Source organism: Prionailurus viverrinus, chromosome B2 (assembly GCF_022837055.1).
Source record: "Prionailurus viverrinus isolate Anna chromosome B2, UM_Priviv_1.0, whole genome shotgun sequence".
In the NCBI taxonomy this organism is placed as follows: domain Eukaryota; kingdom Metazoa; phylum Chordata; class Mammalia; order Carnivora; family Felidae; genus Prionailurus; species Prionailurus viverrinus.
The window spans coordinates 3772607-3786643 of record NC_062565.1 but is presented as its reverse complement, the minus strand read 5'-3'; the positions used below and the strand labels follow the sequence as shown (position 1 = coordinate 3786643).

General features: G+C 48.6%; 1 protein-coding gene across 1 annotated transcript; it reads right to left on the bottom strand.

Moving 5' to 3' along the window:
• Positions 1 to 1522: 1522 nt before the first annotated feature.
• Positions 1523 to 12363, bottom strand: SLC17A2 (solute carrier family 17 member 2). The gene is made up of 11 exons (XM_047858727.1): positions 12336 to 12363; positions 10493 to 10704; positions 8431 to 8664; positions 8259 to 8346; positions 7303 to 7389; positions 5762 to 5880; positions 5480 to 5641; positions 4879 to 5011; positions 4642 to 4789; positions 3278 to 3368; positions 1523 to 1696 (listed from the first exon to the last, which is right to left on the bottom strand). The coding sequence occupies exons 1-11, from the start codon at positions 12361 to 12363 to the stop codon at positions 1523 to 1525; spliced, it is 1476 nt and encodes a 491-aa protein (XP_047714683.1).
• Between the last annotated feature and the right edge of the window lie 1674 nt (positions 12364 to 14037).

Sequence of the window (14037 nt, the reverse complement as noted above, 5' to 3'; positions counted from 1 at the left end):
AATTGTTTTATAAATATATTTGTTTCAATTCGTCCTCCATTCTGCTAATATGCGTGGTGCTGTCTCACTGTGGTTTCCATTTCCATTTCTCTACTGTCCAATGAAGTTAACCACCTTTTATATCTTTAGCCACTTAGAATTTCTCTTTCGTGAAGTCGCTGTTCGAGACATCGGCCCATTTTTCTATTGGGTTGTCTGCCATTTCTCATTCTTTTCTCCCCTGTATTTAATTTGCCCATCCATTATGCGACTCTCTTCTTTTTCTCTTCTTTTTGTTTTCTACAAACTCCCCTTCCTCTCTATATTGTAAATGCCCAGAGGACAGAGCCAGAGTGTTCTCATCTTTGCATCGTGCTAAAACACCTGCGCAGAAATACCTGTTGTTCTGCATTAGGAGCTTCTCTTCATCCGTTAAGGTGGCCCAAGGTTGGGCCCCCGCGCTTCTACGGGGCTTTTAAAGATGGTGGGATTTTCTTCTCTAGAACAGTTGCAGCAAAACCAGAGCCAGCTAGGTGTGTGACAGTCCAGCTCTCACAGCCTACAGCATGTGTTTTACGTGGTAGGAACCAGAATCAATTCCTGTTGGAGGCACTGATGACGATTCGAGAGTCCTGGGAAAACAGGAAGAAGTTCAAACGATCTTTTTCAACCCCCAGAAAGAGACTTCTTTGGTATGTGAGATTGTTCTGCACTCTCTTCCTTGTTATAGCTTCAGTATTCTTCTCCTTACAGATCATCATTTCATTTGAAAGCACCTCTGTGGTCTCCCTTCGGTTCTCGTTACATGCTCCAGGCTACTCCTTGTACCTTCTGGAAGTGCCCGTCTTGCCTCCACTTGAGCTTTTCAATTCTGTCTTGATTTCTAGTTAACCTCATTCATTTAATCCGTGCCTGGTCATCTCCTGGTCGTGAATCCCCTGGAATCTAGCTAGGATAAGTAGATCTCTGTTTTGCCTGATGCAAATAATCCTAATCTAAATAATTTGAAAATGGTCTATTCAATTTTAGCATGTGAATTTTAATAGAATTTAACCACATAAATAAACACCCATGTTTCGTACAATGTATACAAACCATAAAAAAGTTAATTCTGTGGATTACAGCCTGAAATTTCTGTCCCATGCTGAGCTCTATAACACATGACCATTGCTGCTAGCCGGTCTTCTCTGTGTCCATAATCACCCCCACTAAGGTACTTATCAGTGACTATTTTCACACAGATATTGATTCATCCAGTATTTCCCAAAGAGGAAACTTCAAAGGCAACAGGGATTGACGTTTCAAGTGTGTCCAGCAGTTGTCAACCCTGGCTGCATGTTAGAAACCCTGCAGCGTGTCTAACCACCAGGGGCACCTGGGCTCCCCCACAGACCAGTTCATTCAGTGTCTCTGCGGGTGGACCCCTCATCCGTGTGTTTTAGAAACTCCCCAGGGAGACCCAACAGGAAGCCAGAGGAGAAACGCTGAGGCTATGGCCAAGAATATGAAGGAAGAAGGACAATACGGAAAACATGTCGCAAAGTTAATGGTCAGCATCGTAAGTGTGCAACTCACTATCCTCAGAGGCGGGGGTGATGGTCTTCTCTTTGGCCCAGTCCTGGATTTCTGCTTGTCCAAATGTGATGTAAAAAAACATGCCAAACATGTTGACAGCCGCAGATAGGAAAAAGACATTCCTCCATCCAGACACAGAATCCTGGAGGCAGAGAGTGCAGAATGATCAGCCTCAGGTTTCCTTCTCCACCCGTTCTCGAAATCTTCCATTTCGAGTATTGCAACATTGATCTCAAAGTATCTAGGGAATGCTGTGCAACAGCCAAGAAGGTTTTGTGAAAATTTGGGGGGACAGAATGACACCACAACGAACATTGGGTACTGGATTAAGAGGGATTTTTCTTTAAATCAAAATAAGTTAACCTACACTAATGTCTTTCTAGAAATTTGGATCTCAACATTCATGAAAACATCACATTCCTCATTGAAAGTTATGCTTCAAGTGACTTTTTTTTAAGGAAACATTTATTTTTGAGAAAGAGAGAGAGAGAGAACAAGGTGGAGAGGGACAGAGAGGGAGGAGGCCAGAGGATCCGAAGCAGGCTCCGTGCTGACAGCACACAGCCCGATGTGGGGCTCAAACCCATGAACCATGAGACCGTGACCCGAGCGGAAGTCCGACGCTCAACCGACTAGCCAACCAGGCGCCCTTAAAGTGACGTGTTTAAGACCTCACCCTTACGTTCTCTCTGTTTAGTTTTGGTCTTAGCTGTTGACATCAGTGTCACCAGCCCCACTTGGGTGGACATCTCAACACGGCCTGAGTTGTATTTGGCTGGGATGATCCTTCTCATAGTTTGTAGTTCATTTCTGGCATTATAGTCACGGCGGACTCCTAGCTATTTGGTCGAACATTAACCTGGAAACTAGATCACATGGAGACGTATTAAAAATGAAACGAGGGAGAGACGCCTGGGTGGCTCGGTCGATTCAGCGTCCGACTCTTGATTTCAGCTCAGGCCGTGATCCCAGGGTTGTGGGATCGAGCCCTGTGTCCCACTCCACACCAAATGTGGAGGCTGCTTAAGATTCCCTCTGTCTCCCTCTGCCCCCTCCCCCACCGTATTCTTTCTCTTTCTCTAAAAAAAAAAAGAGAGAGAGAGAAAAGAAAGAAAGAAAACTTTTTTGTAAGCTGACTCTTGTCATCCTGCCACCGCAGGCTGGCTCCGCTTTTCTCTGGGGGCCTCCTAGCCCTCGCTTCCCACTGAGCCAGCCTCACGGCCCATGACCACAGCCATGACCTCTTCACCATGACTTCGCTTCTCTTTTTTTACAGTGGCCTTGGGACACTTGGTGTTTCCGTTTTGTAATTTTTTTCTAATTAGAATTGGTCTGAACAGACTTCATAATCTTTGTCTCCTGCCCCTCTGTCTTCACCCCTTATCATCCCTTGACGCGTGCCATTCCCTCGGGTCAGAACCAACAACTGCCTCATGCTTTTGCTCCGGGAGGCCACCTGGGCTCTGTTCTCTCCACCTCTGCCCATTCTCATCAAGGTAACATCCAGTCATTTGTAGAGGTTCGGCCTATACTGTTCTTTCCCTGGGAAACCCGACCTAACAAGACTGTCTTTCCGAGTCCCCTGTGAATAGAGTGGTTGTGTTGACACCCGTGCTTGTTGTCTCGGTCGGACCGTACAGTCGTGGAGGGCGGGGGCCCCGCCGTGACGCCCCAGAGCCTCAAGCGGTGCCTGCTGCTTGCAGACTTCAATAAACTGGCCAACCTGGCTGATGAGGAATCCGGTGGCTGTGGAAGAGATGATCCCCGCGATGAGCCCGAAGCCCCTGGAGATTCCCATGAGGAAACTTGCGTACCTGCGGGGTGAACATTTCACAGATGGTTTCCTTTTTATTTTCTGTTGAATTTCATCTAGTGAATTAATGTATTTATTTTGGAAGGAGAGCCAGAGAGAGAGGAGGGGAGAAGGGCAGAGAGAGAGGGAGAATCCCAAGCAGGCTCCACACTGTCAGGGCAGAACCCGACACGGGGCTCGAACCCATGACCCTGGGATCATGACCTGAGCTGGGATCAAGAGTTGGACGCTCAGCCGACTGAGCCACTGGGGCGCCCCAACAGATGATTCTATATAGAAAGCTGTCTAAGGCTTTTCAGCAACTCAGCTTTAAGGCAGTTCGGTTATTACAGCAAAGTCATTTTGCTTAATGCTGTGTTTTGTTCACCTAGAGACATTCAGGGCAATGTCTGTTTGCCAACCCTGAAATCATCTCTCTGCCAGGTCAACAACCAGGGATGACCTCAGTCTCCCCGGAGACCAGGATTCACCCCGATCCACATCCCAAGGCTGCTCCGCATGGCAGGCAGTTCGTGCAGTGCCCAGGACAACAGACTCTGGACAAAATGCCTGAATCCAAATCCTTTGTGTGACCCTAGGCATGTCACTTAACTTTCTTGTGCTTCGTCTTCTCCAGTTTAAAGTGAGGGCAGGTGCACCCGGGTGGCTCAGTCAGTTAAGCGTGTGACTCTTGATTTCAGGTCAGGTCATGATCTCATAGTTCACGAGTTCAAGCCCTGTGTCGGGCTCCGCGCTGACGGCACAGAGCCTGCTTGGGATTCTTTCTCTCCCTCTCTCTCTGCCCCTCCCGTGATCGTGCCCTTGGTCTCTCTCTCAAAATGACTAAATAAACTTAAAAAAAAAATCATGATTTAGAGTGAGGACAACAATAGGGCCTACCCCATGCAGTTGTGAGATCAGATGTGTCGATGTATGTCTATCGAGTAGGGCTTGGCTCATGGCAACTGCATACAGTTGAGGGAGCTAATATTACCAACTCTGAAAGCTTTTCCAGAACACATGTGTGTGGGCCCTTTCCCAGGGCACGCGGTTTAGTCTCGGGTGGGGAGGCTTGGGAAGCTTTTCATCTGAATGATTACTGGCCAAGATCGGCAACTGTTGCTCTAAAATGCCTTAGGTCGTGGCCACGTAGTGACATTTCCGGTTAGCTGTCATCATTTATCGTTCTGTCGTCTTGCGCGTGTCATAACGGGAAGGAGTTGCAAGAGGAGGACTGAGGCCTAGCACCTCTGGAAGACCGTGCACGAGGGGAACAAACAGGTGTAAGTTTCTACCTGGGGGCGACATCTAAGGTGTTGATGATGAACCCCGAGTCGCACAGATTGCTGGTCCCAGGAATGAGTATCAGCAAAATAATGGTTGTCACGTAACTGGAAGCCACGAAGGGCAGGGCCACGGCACACAGAGACGGAAGGAGGAGCCCTGGACAATGAAGTCGCAGCGTCAGGAACCCTCGCAGACCACTTGTGGGAAAAAGGATCAGTTAACCAAGCCCTTGCCCCGGTCCTTACCTAGGGATGAAAAGAGTTTTCGGACAGTGATTAGTCTGAGAAGATTCCTGGACAGAAGGAAGTCTGCCAGCTGGCCTCCTAAAATCGTGCAGCTTGAAGCAGCGATGAAGGGCAGGGATGACAGAACCCCGCTCTGAGGGAAGGAAACGTGCTCCGTGAGCGTGGACGTGCATAGGGCGCCAGGGAGGTTCGGGCAGGCGGGCGCCGTGGGCCCACCCCACGGACGTTGGGGTCGTTTTCAGGGAATTAGCGTCCTTTTCCACAGGGGGAGAACGCTGTCTCAGGGAAGAGGGCCACTCACGCTGCATTACACTGGTGTCCGGAGAAAAGTAACATTAATCTCTAAGGGAAACGGAGGAATCAGCCCGTGTGGCCGTGTCGCACAGATCCGCCGGTCAGCGGTCGTGTAAACCAAGGCACGTCATCTTCCGTCTCCGTGTCCCCGTGTCCGTGCAGTGGCAGTCATCACAATGCCTCTCTCAAGGTCATCGTGAAGGTTGTATGAGGGGTTACGTGCAAGGGCGGGACGCCGTGGGCAGCACAGAGCCGTGTCTCCTCATTGCCGTTACCATTTCCCCAGAAGGACCGGAAGTATACTCACATCCCTGATGTTAACGTGGAGCACGGAGCTGATGTAGGTCGGGAGGTATGTTATGATTATGGTGCACGACCAGAAATGGCTGAAAAACCCCGTGAAAATGGCCCAAAGCGGTAGGCATCTGGCCATAGCCTTTATGGGGACAGATCGTCTAGGAGAACTGGACTGAAAGGAAATATCTCGTCAACGTGGGGTTGGAAGAGCCCCGAGGGGACCTCTCCTGTGAGCCCCACCACCGCCCTAGGTACCCGTGCACGGGCCACAGGTGGGAGGTGCGCCCTGTACCTGGTGAGCCAGTGAGGCCACGATGTGCTCCTTTTCCCGGACGCTTATGCATGGGTGATGCGTGGGGTCATCGTAAACCACTGTGAACCACAGGAGACAGCAGACGCAGCCAATGCTACCTGGGAAGCCGGGACCCAATTAATTTTCAGGTAGATTTGTATGCCGGGGGAAGGGGGTGTCCTCCGAAATGGCGCGCCTGTCCCTCAAAACACGCTGAGCAGGTCATGCTTATTCCACCGAAGGACCCAAACTTTCCTTATTTCAATTCTTCTAAAAAAAAAAATTCTTCTAAAAAGAAAAAAAAAGCTCTCCAGTCTCCACCTGTCAAACACAGAGCGCCATCTGTCAATGTCAGAGCCGTCTGGAGAGAACACGGGGGTGGCGGGGGGGGGGGGGGGAGGGGGGGGGGATCGTACCGCTGCGCAGCTGGTTAATTACTCTTAGGGCCCCAGTAGTTATAGTGTTTCTTATGACACACATTATTGTCTTACTTTGGAAGATGTGAATAGTCAGGATTGAAGAAGACAGGAATCGTACATACGTGAAACCACCTGCCAGAAAATCGGTGGGGCGAGGCCAAGTTTCTGGCATATTTGCAAAAGACGGTGTTATTTGTATTCAAACAATGCATCCGTTAGGGATTTCCGGAAGAAATATTCCTTGACGGTACGTGATTAACACGTGCGGACCGAAATGACCCGGGATTAGCATCATTAGTGAGGAAGCCTTGCAAGCCAGAACCGTCTTGGATGGCATCCTTTGGTCAGAACAAGAGAACAGGCCTGTGTCTCGTGGCTGAGATGGGTCATCGGAAGAAGATTCGATGTTAACAGTCTCTGGGGACTAATGTTCTTTAAATTCCCTCTAATGACGGGATCCGTCCATTCTTTTATTTATCGAGCAAGAAGCCAGGCGCTATGATAGTACCAAAGTGATAAAAAAAAATTTATAGAATAGATTCCTTGCCTCACAATTTCACAGTCTCGTGGGGAGGGAGGGGGGCAAATAGATAAGTGTGTGCCGGCATAGCCTAGAGAGGGAATGATCAGTGAGCACCACAGAGGGCAGGAAAACGGCATTTGACAGGATAAGGCTTGGAGGTCTCCCTGGGGGGGGTGCGAGTAAATCGAGCTTTGCAAGATCTGCCTGGCAGAGAATAGGTCAAAGCATCTTTGCAGCGATAGCAACTGTAATAAAATACGAAGACGCGTTTCAAGTGTGTGTGGCCAACTCTCGGTGACATTGACGTGCCAACCACGGGGCCACTAGAGCCGGCATTTCGGACGCGGTGGGGGAGAGTCTGCAGAAGACGCCAGGGCTGGGAGCGGAAGGCCGTGCTCCCCGTTCCTCAGAGGCCAGCCCCGCGCGGAGTGTCATCTCCTAGACTGGGGTAAGGGAGCCACCGGTCCTCAGCGGCCTCCGTCACCTTCTGTTCCACAAAGGGCCCGTTCTCTCTTGTGGGCACGGGGGGCAGAGAACGTGGGCATCACGCTGAACGGCTGGGACACGGGGCGCTCGGGACAGAAGAGAAAGGGACTCACCAAAGACGTAGAAGATAAACGGCCAGCCCAAGGCCTGGGAGATGAGTCCCCCCACGCAGAGGATGATGAAGGACCCAAACGCTGCCCCTGAGGAGAAGAGGGAGAAGAAACACTTACGACAAGACTGAGTGTTCTCCCTGGACGTTGTCCCGGCAGCGAGGAGGCCGACTCAGAATCACTGCGTGAGGACGGCCTCTCTTCCCGCTCACGGGTGCCCCCCGGGACAGCCACGTGGAGTAATTGGGATGGACCGACAATACTGATGAGCCTCCTGACACTGCAGCGCGGCTCCCCGAACACCAGTGAGCGCCTCTGGCCCCCGTTAGGGCGCATGTCGTCGGCAGCAAAGTCCTGGAGTCCCGTCATCGGCTCGCGCGCAGCCGCTCTGGCCACCCGCCGGCGGTTCGCATGTGGACAATCCACGCGATCTCGCGCACGGGTTAATTCCCTCTTTGGTAACACGGGAGCTTACAACGTACTTAATGGTCAGACAGTTGTGAAGATTAGCCCAGAACAGCAAAGAGCTCAGAATCACTTGGGCTCTTCAGACTCTCCTTTCCAGGCTGATGTCTGTCTCTCCTTACCGCTGTGAAATCTGCTCGTCTTAATTCCCGCTTGTGTGTCTTTGCTGAAATGGTGTTTCAGCGCCATTAGGGAAGTATTATATAGATTCACTTGATGGTCTTACATTTATGCAGACCCAGGTTCCAAACGTTTTCCCACAATGCGTTTCTGACTACCCCAGCTCACAGCCGCTTCTAAACCCCAGTGGCTTTACAGCACCGAGGTAGCTCTCTCTTACAGAGGCTATGTAACCGTCTCACGTTGTTCAATCTCTCGGTGGCACTTTCTCCTGCCCGTCCCCCCTCCCCCCCGCCAGACATCCCAGGCAGAGAAGGAAAGACGCGTTTGGGTGAGGCCGATTCCAAAGCTCTAATGCACGTGTATATCCTTACCTGACCCCGCAATGCTGGTGAGTTTGCTTCGTTCGAGTGGGGGAGCCCACTTTGCCCAGATGGTGAACTGACCTGTCCAGGCCATGCCCTGAAATGAACATCATTAAGACCTTCGGTCTCAGTACAGTTCAGGTACCTGTGTCCCGCTCCGAACGCGAAAGTATCTGGATACCTGGGCCATGCCCTGGATCATCCGAATCACAATAACCAAAATCACTCCGAAGTCAGCAGCCAGCGGTGTAAAGAGGGTGAGGAGGGAGGAGATCAGCAAACCAGCACCAAGCATCTGTTTTGCTCCGAATATCCCTGCCAAATATCCACTTGGGATCAGAGTCACTACTATCCCATAGCTGATGGAGCTAAAGATGATGCCCTGAGTCTCTGGGCTCCATTCATATACAGAGGCCTGGGGGGCGGAAAAAAAGAAAATGCTTCGCTAAGAAGTTCTTTTACGAGAATCTACTTTATTTTTTTATTAAAATTTTTTTTTAATCTTCACTTATTTTTGAGAAAGAGACAGAGTGTGAGTGGGGAAGGGTCAGAGAGAGAAGGAGACACCGAATCCGAAGCAGGCTCCAGGCTCCGAGCTGTCAGCACAGAGCCCGCCGCGGGGCTGGAACCCACGAACGGTGAGATCATGACCTGAGCTGAAGTCCGAAGCTCAACCGACTGAGCCACCCAGGCGCCCTGCAAAAACCGACTTTAAAACCAGTGCTGCTTGGGTTGGTGGGATCCTGGTATAAAAATCTACTTATCTGTATTTGTTACCTAGCAAATATTCCACCTCTTCCAAACGTGCAACCAATTATACCCCTAATTTGCTCCTTTCAGAGGAAGAGTGAAAACAAAGGAAATGAAGAAGGAAAGAGATAAAGAAATGATTACGTGGTAAGAAGAGGTGCATGAAAAACAGCCATTGAGAGAGATTTCACCTGAGAAAGAGTTTCCTTTAACTGTGTGCTTCCGGGAAAAGTTCGGTGACATGTTGACTTCTATTTCAAAAATATTAGGAAAGCACAACTTCCCTGAATTCTCATCAAAATCTGTCCTTAAAATCAAGTTGAGGAATTATGGTCTGCCCTGGCAGAGATGGCTTCCTGAAACACGCACTGCACGTTAATGAGATCACATTCTTCTTATGAGGTAAGCCAATAAATAATTTTTGGCAGCCTACTAGGCTTGTGGCATCATGCTATAAATTGAAGAGACAAAGAGAAATTTGAGAAGAGACAAAAACAATTTGCAAAGGTCCCAGGAAGGAAGAAATACTTGGACCACCCTTTGAAGGATGATTCTGATTTGCACAAAGAGAAATAGGAAAGTTCATTTTTGTTGAAGAGCGAAAGTAAACTTGTAGCATTTGGAGTGAAACCAAATGCTGAGAAACTAACCAGGACTCTGAGCTGCTCAGAACAAGGTCAGAACAAGGACCTTCCCTGGGCCACTGACAGCAGATCTGAGTGTGCTGAGAAGTGGGACCAGGTTTTTGGAGGAGCACGGCACGTCGAGAGAGAGGGAGAGAAAGAGTATGAGCAGGGGACAGGGACAGAAGGAGAGAGAGAATCTTAAGCAGACTTCACGCCCGACGTGGGGCTCAATGCAGGGCTCAGTCTTACCACCATGAGATCATGGCCTGAGCAGAGATCAAAAGTCAGACATCTAACCAACTGAGCCACCCAGGCGCCCCGAAGCTGTCTTGTATTCTTGAGCACAAGAATGTGAATGTGTAGAATGAATGATGGAAAAAAGACTGGAGGCAGAGAGGTCATTATAAATAAACTGGGTCCAAGGTAATACAATCATGAAATACAAAGGTGACATCAGAAATCTACAGTAAGGGGCACCTGGGTGGCTCAGTCGGTTAAACGTCTGACTTCGGCTCAGGTCGTGATCTCACAGTTCGTGGGTTCGAGCCCCACATCAGGCCCTGTGCTGTCAGCTGGAGTCTGGAGCCCGCTTTGGCTTCTGTGACTCCCTCTCTCTCTACCCCTCCCCTACTCGAACCCTGTCTCTCTCCCTCTCAAGAGTAAATAAACATTAAAAAAAACCAACCCTGCAGTAATTGATAGTTTAAAGGAAAAAATTTAACAATAGGGTATAATCCTGATTCTTCTACAATCCTGTGATAAACATTTTATTTAACTCATTGACGAAGAAGGAATTGGTAAGCTGTTACAGCTGGCCCAAAGAGAACTCAGAGACCCATAAGCAGGAAGTAATGCTGATATACTTACCCCTGTGTTAAATTCCTTGATGGATGTGCTGGGGTTGCTGAGGGCATCTGCCAGAGGTCCTTCTGCGGAGGCGTTGGATAGACCATGCGGCTGAGAGCTGTTCACCATGGCAATGATCGCAATGCTCAGACTCACACGCTGGGTTATCATGGTGAAGTTTGAGAAGTGCATGATGAGAGCCAGTCCATAGCGTAACGAACAGAAACCTGGAGCTGGGAGACAATACGGAAGGACGCACTGAGCATCCTGACCGAGGCCACCGTCTTTCCGTTTCTCCCAAGACTACACCTGGAAAACAACAGGGCCCTCGCTGGGCCCCACTGCCTTCTCTCGCCAAAATAACCATGACTACAGTGCTCCTTGGCCATATTCTTAAATTGACTTCAAGACAATGAATCTGGGCTCTTACATTCAAGCAAAGCAAATATGACCTTTTTCCAGAGGTGTGGGAAGCAGATGGTAACTATAGGAAAGTCTAAGGGAGGGCGCTTATGTCATATTGTCCCCAGTAAAGTGAGTGGGGGAGGGGGGGAGATGGTGGCGGGGGGGGGGGGTGGGAGCAAACCGGTCCCCCAGCTGCAAGTCAGAGGTCCTGTCCATTTTGCATATTCATTTACCGTAAAGCTGAGAGCTTTATACTTACCACAGAGCTGCCTTTGAAAGAAGCTGATGGAACACCCAAGGATTCACTTTTAAATATCTGAGATAGTGTGTGTGGAAACAAGCACCCCCCCACCCCGACTCCTGAATGTGACGCTCACTTGGAAACACCTTTGTCATGTCACTAGACCCTGCCTCCACGTATGCCCAGCTTTCAAGAACTAACACAGCGGGGCTCCTGGGTGGCTCAGTCAGTTAAGTGCCCGAATTCAGCTCAGGTCATGATCTCATAGTTTGTGGGTTCGAGCCCCGTGTTGGGCTCTGTGCTGACAGCTCAGAACCTGGAGCCTGCTTCGGATTCTGTGTCTCCCTCTCTCTCTGCCCCTCCCCCACTCACACTCTGTCCCTCTCTCAAAAATAAATAAACATTTTAAAAAAAGAAAGAAATAACTAAGGGCCACTTTTACTGAGTTTGGAGGTGATATGGCAACGGGCGAGTATTCAATATGTTACAAGAGCAACACATTCTTTAAAAGTCCCCACAAAACGCAATGAGGGACCAATGTTGCAAGGGTTCCCAAGCAAATGATGGATTCAATCTCTTCTGTAGATTTGGAGAAATGGAACTAAAGAGAACCAAAAAGAGGGCCTGTGAACAAACAGATAAAAATGTAAGGAAAGAAATCATTTGTAATGGCCAAACAGCCTCAGTGATAGGACTGTTTGCCTGCGAAGGACTTCTTTCCATGCCCCTGGAGGATTCCAAAGCCGCTTGGCAATCACATCATGGCAGGAATTCAGGCACAAGTTGTTTAAAATGACTTTTTCAAGACTTATTCCGTTCCTTACGTCCCAGGATCTGTTGGGCATTTGCCTTGATTTCTAAGAGGTAACTCAGTGGGGCTCCCTAAAAAAAAGCAACGGGTAACAGGACGAGGGGCCAGAGCTGGTCCAATGTTGTTCAGAGAGTCTTTATAATGGGTGACATGATAAGAAGGAAAGAAAGAAAGAAAGAAAGAAAGAAAGAAAGAAAGAAAGAGGGAGGGAAGGAGGGAAGGAAGGAAGGAAGGAAGGAAGGAAGGAAGGAAAGAAAGAGAAAGAAAAAGAAAGAAAGAAAGAAAGAAAGAAAGAAAAGAAGGAAGGAAAAGAAAGGAAAAGAAAACAGGAAGAGAAAGAGAGGAAAAAGAGCCGTGGAGATAGGCTTCCAGCCTTCCAGCAAGTAGTCTTGATGGGGAGGATTTACCTTTCTTGGGCGAAGGCTTCTTGTCCATTTGGCTCCTCTGGAGGCAGTGGTAGGCTCTGTGGTGGACTTTCCCTCTGCCCCGAATCTCTTTCGCCACGACTGGTTTTGATCTACGGAGTGAACAACAATCCGAAACACGGCATACAGATAACTGTCTCATGTTAACGTGATCCTCTCTCAGCACCAGGAAAAGTTTTGATCCAACATGGCTATACGATTGACATTTTGAGCATGCTTCTTGATTTTTACGCTAATGGAAAACTCAGTTTTTACAAGAAAATCCAGCTGTAAGCACCAGCTATGTGACTTAGAGCCTCGTCATTTAAATTCTCCAACCATTCATTCTTATAAGAGTAAGCCTCTTTCTGGAGTGTGCCACAAGAATTAAAAGAGAAAATTGTAAGCCACAGAGAACCAAAGGCGAGGCGTGTTGCGGCTTAAGGTGGGTCAGAGGACAGGAAAGTTAAATAAAGCTCGGGAGCTGGGGAGAAAGTTCCAGAATAGCCCTTTCTCTCCTTATGATCATGTTGCCATCCCTTCTGTACAACCAGAACGATGCTGTATTGTGGCTTCTCTGAATAGGAAGGGGGACATTGCATAACACTTAACGTGTATTACCTTTGAGGCTCTAAAATGTTTATTGTTGCCTTTGCTACACACAATTTGGACACTTTCTTGGGCTGAAAAGTTCTTCAAACCGTGTGTAAAATCACACTGAGTGAGGCTTTCTACTACAATTCCAAATATATCCACAGTTATTTTGACAGGAAAAGAGAATTCATGATCCCCAAATTTGATACTCATATAGCAATCAAACTCTCTCGGTGGATACATACATTGATTTCCTTTAGGAACAATCCTCATCCCGAGATCGCTGTCAATATGGCAGCCATTCCTAAACTTTACAAATACTGGATCATGCTTATATTTCATCGCTCAAAACTTTGCATTCTTTCTGCACACAAATTGAACAAGACTTATCTGCACCGTCAGGGATGTTCATAACCTATGACTTTAGGATAGAGGCTCATAAAGAATGAGAAGATGAAGAATTTTGTCCCCCCCCCCCCATCATTCGCGCCCGTGTTGATAGCTGCACGTCCCCAGAAAGAGAGGCAGGTTCACATAAGCGCCAGCAGTGGCTAATTCTGGGTTATGGGACACGGTGGTCACATTATTCTAAAGGATTTTCCATATCTGCTAAGTGCTTTTGCTGTTTGTTTTGTTTTGTTTTTTTACAACTTGTAGACACTCGTGTTATACCGAGAAGCCGCTAGTGTGAAAGATCGATGATTGGGCCTTCGGTAACACAGACAGGACAGTCTTCTGCTCGCCAAGTGTCTCCTGAATTCTAAGAATAAGATCTGCCCATCTAAGTTTTGAAATTTTCTTTTTTGTTTACCTGGACCTAGATGGATGCCCGGTTGCTAAACAAGAGAAGGTCAGCACCAGGAATCATGTTGGCTTTCGTCCTGCCGTGGAGGGCTTACGAGCCTTGCAAACATCTGGCTGAGATCAGGAGCCCGGGTCAGTGCGTTTCACTCAGATCCTAGCTGAAGCAAAATGGAATGGATGCCTCGTTTACCCAGAGTTTGGACCACTTTCTGTCTGACTTCCCCTGTTATGTAAGATCCCAAGACTTGCCTGAAGGCAACTTTTTCACCGTACGTGCAACCAAGAGTCATCACACCCCAGCTACAGA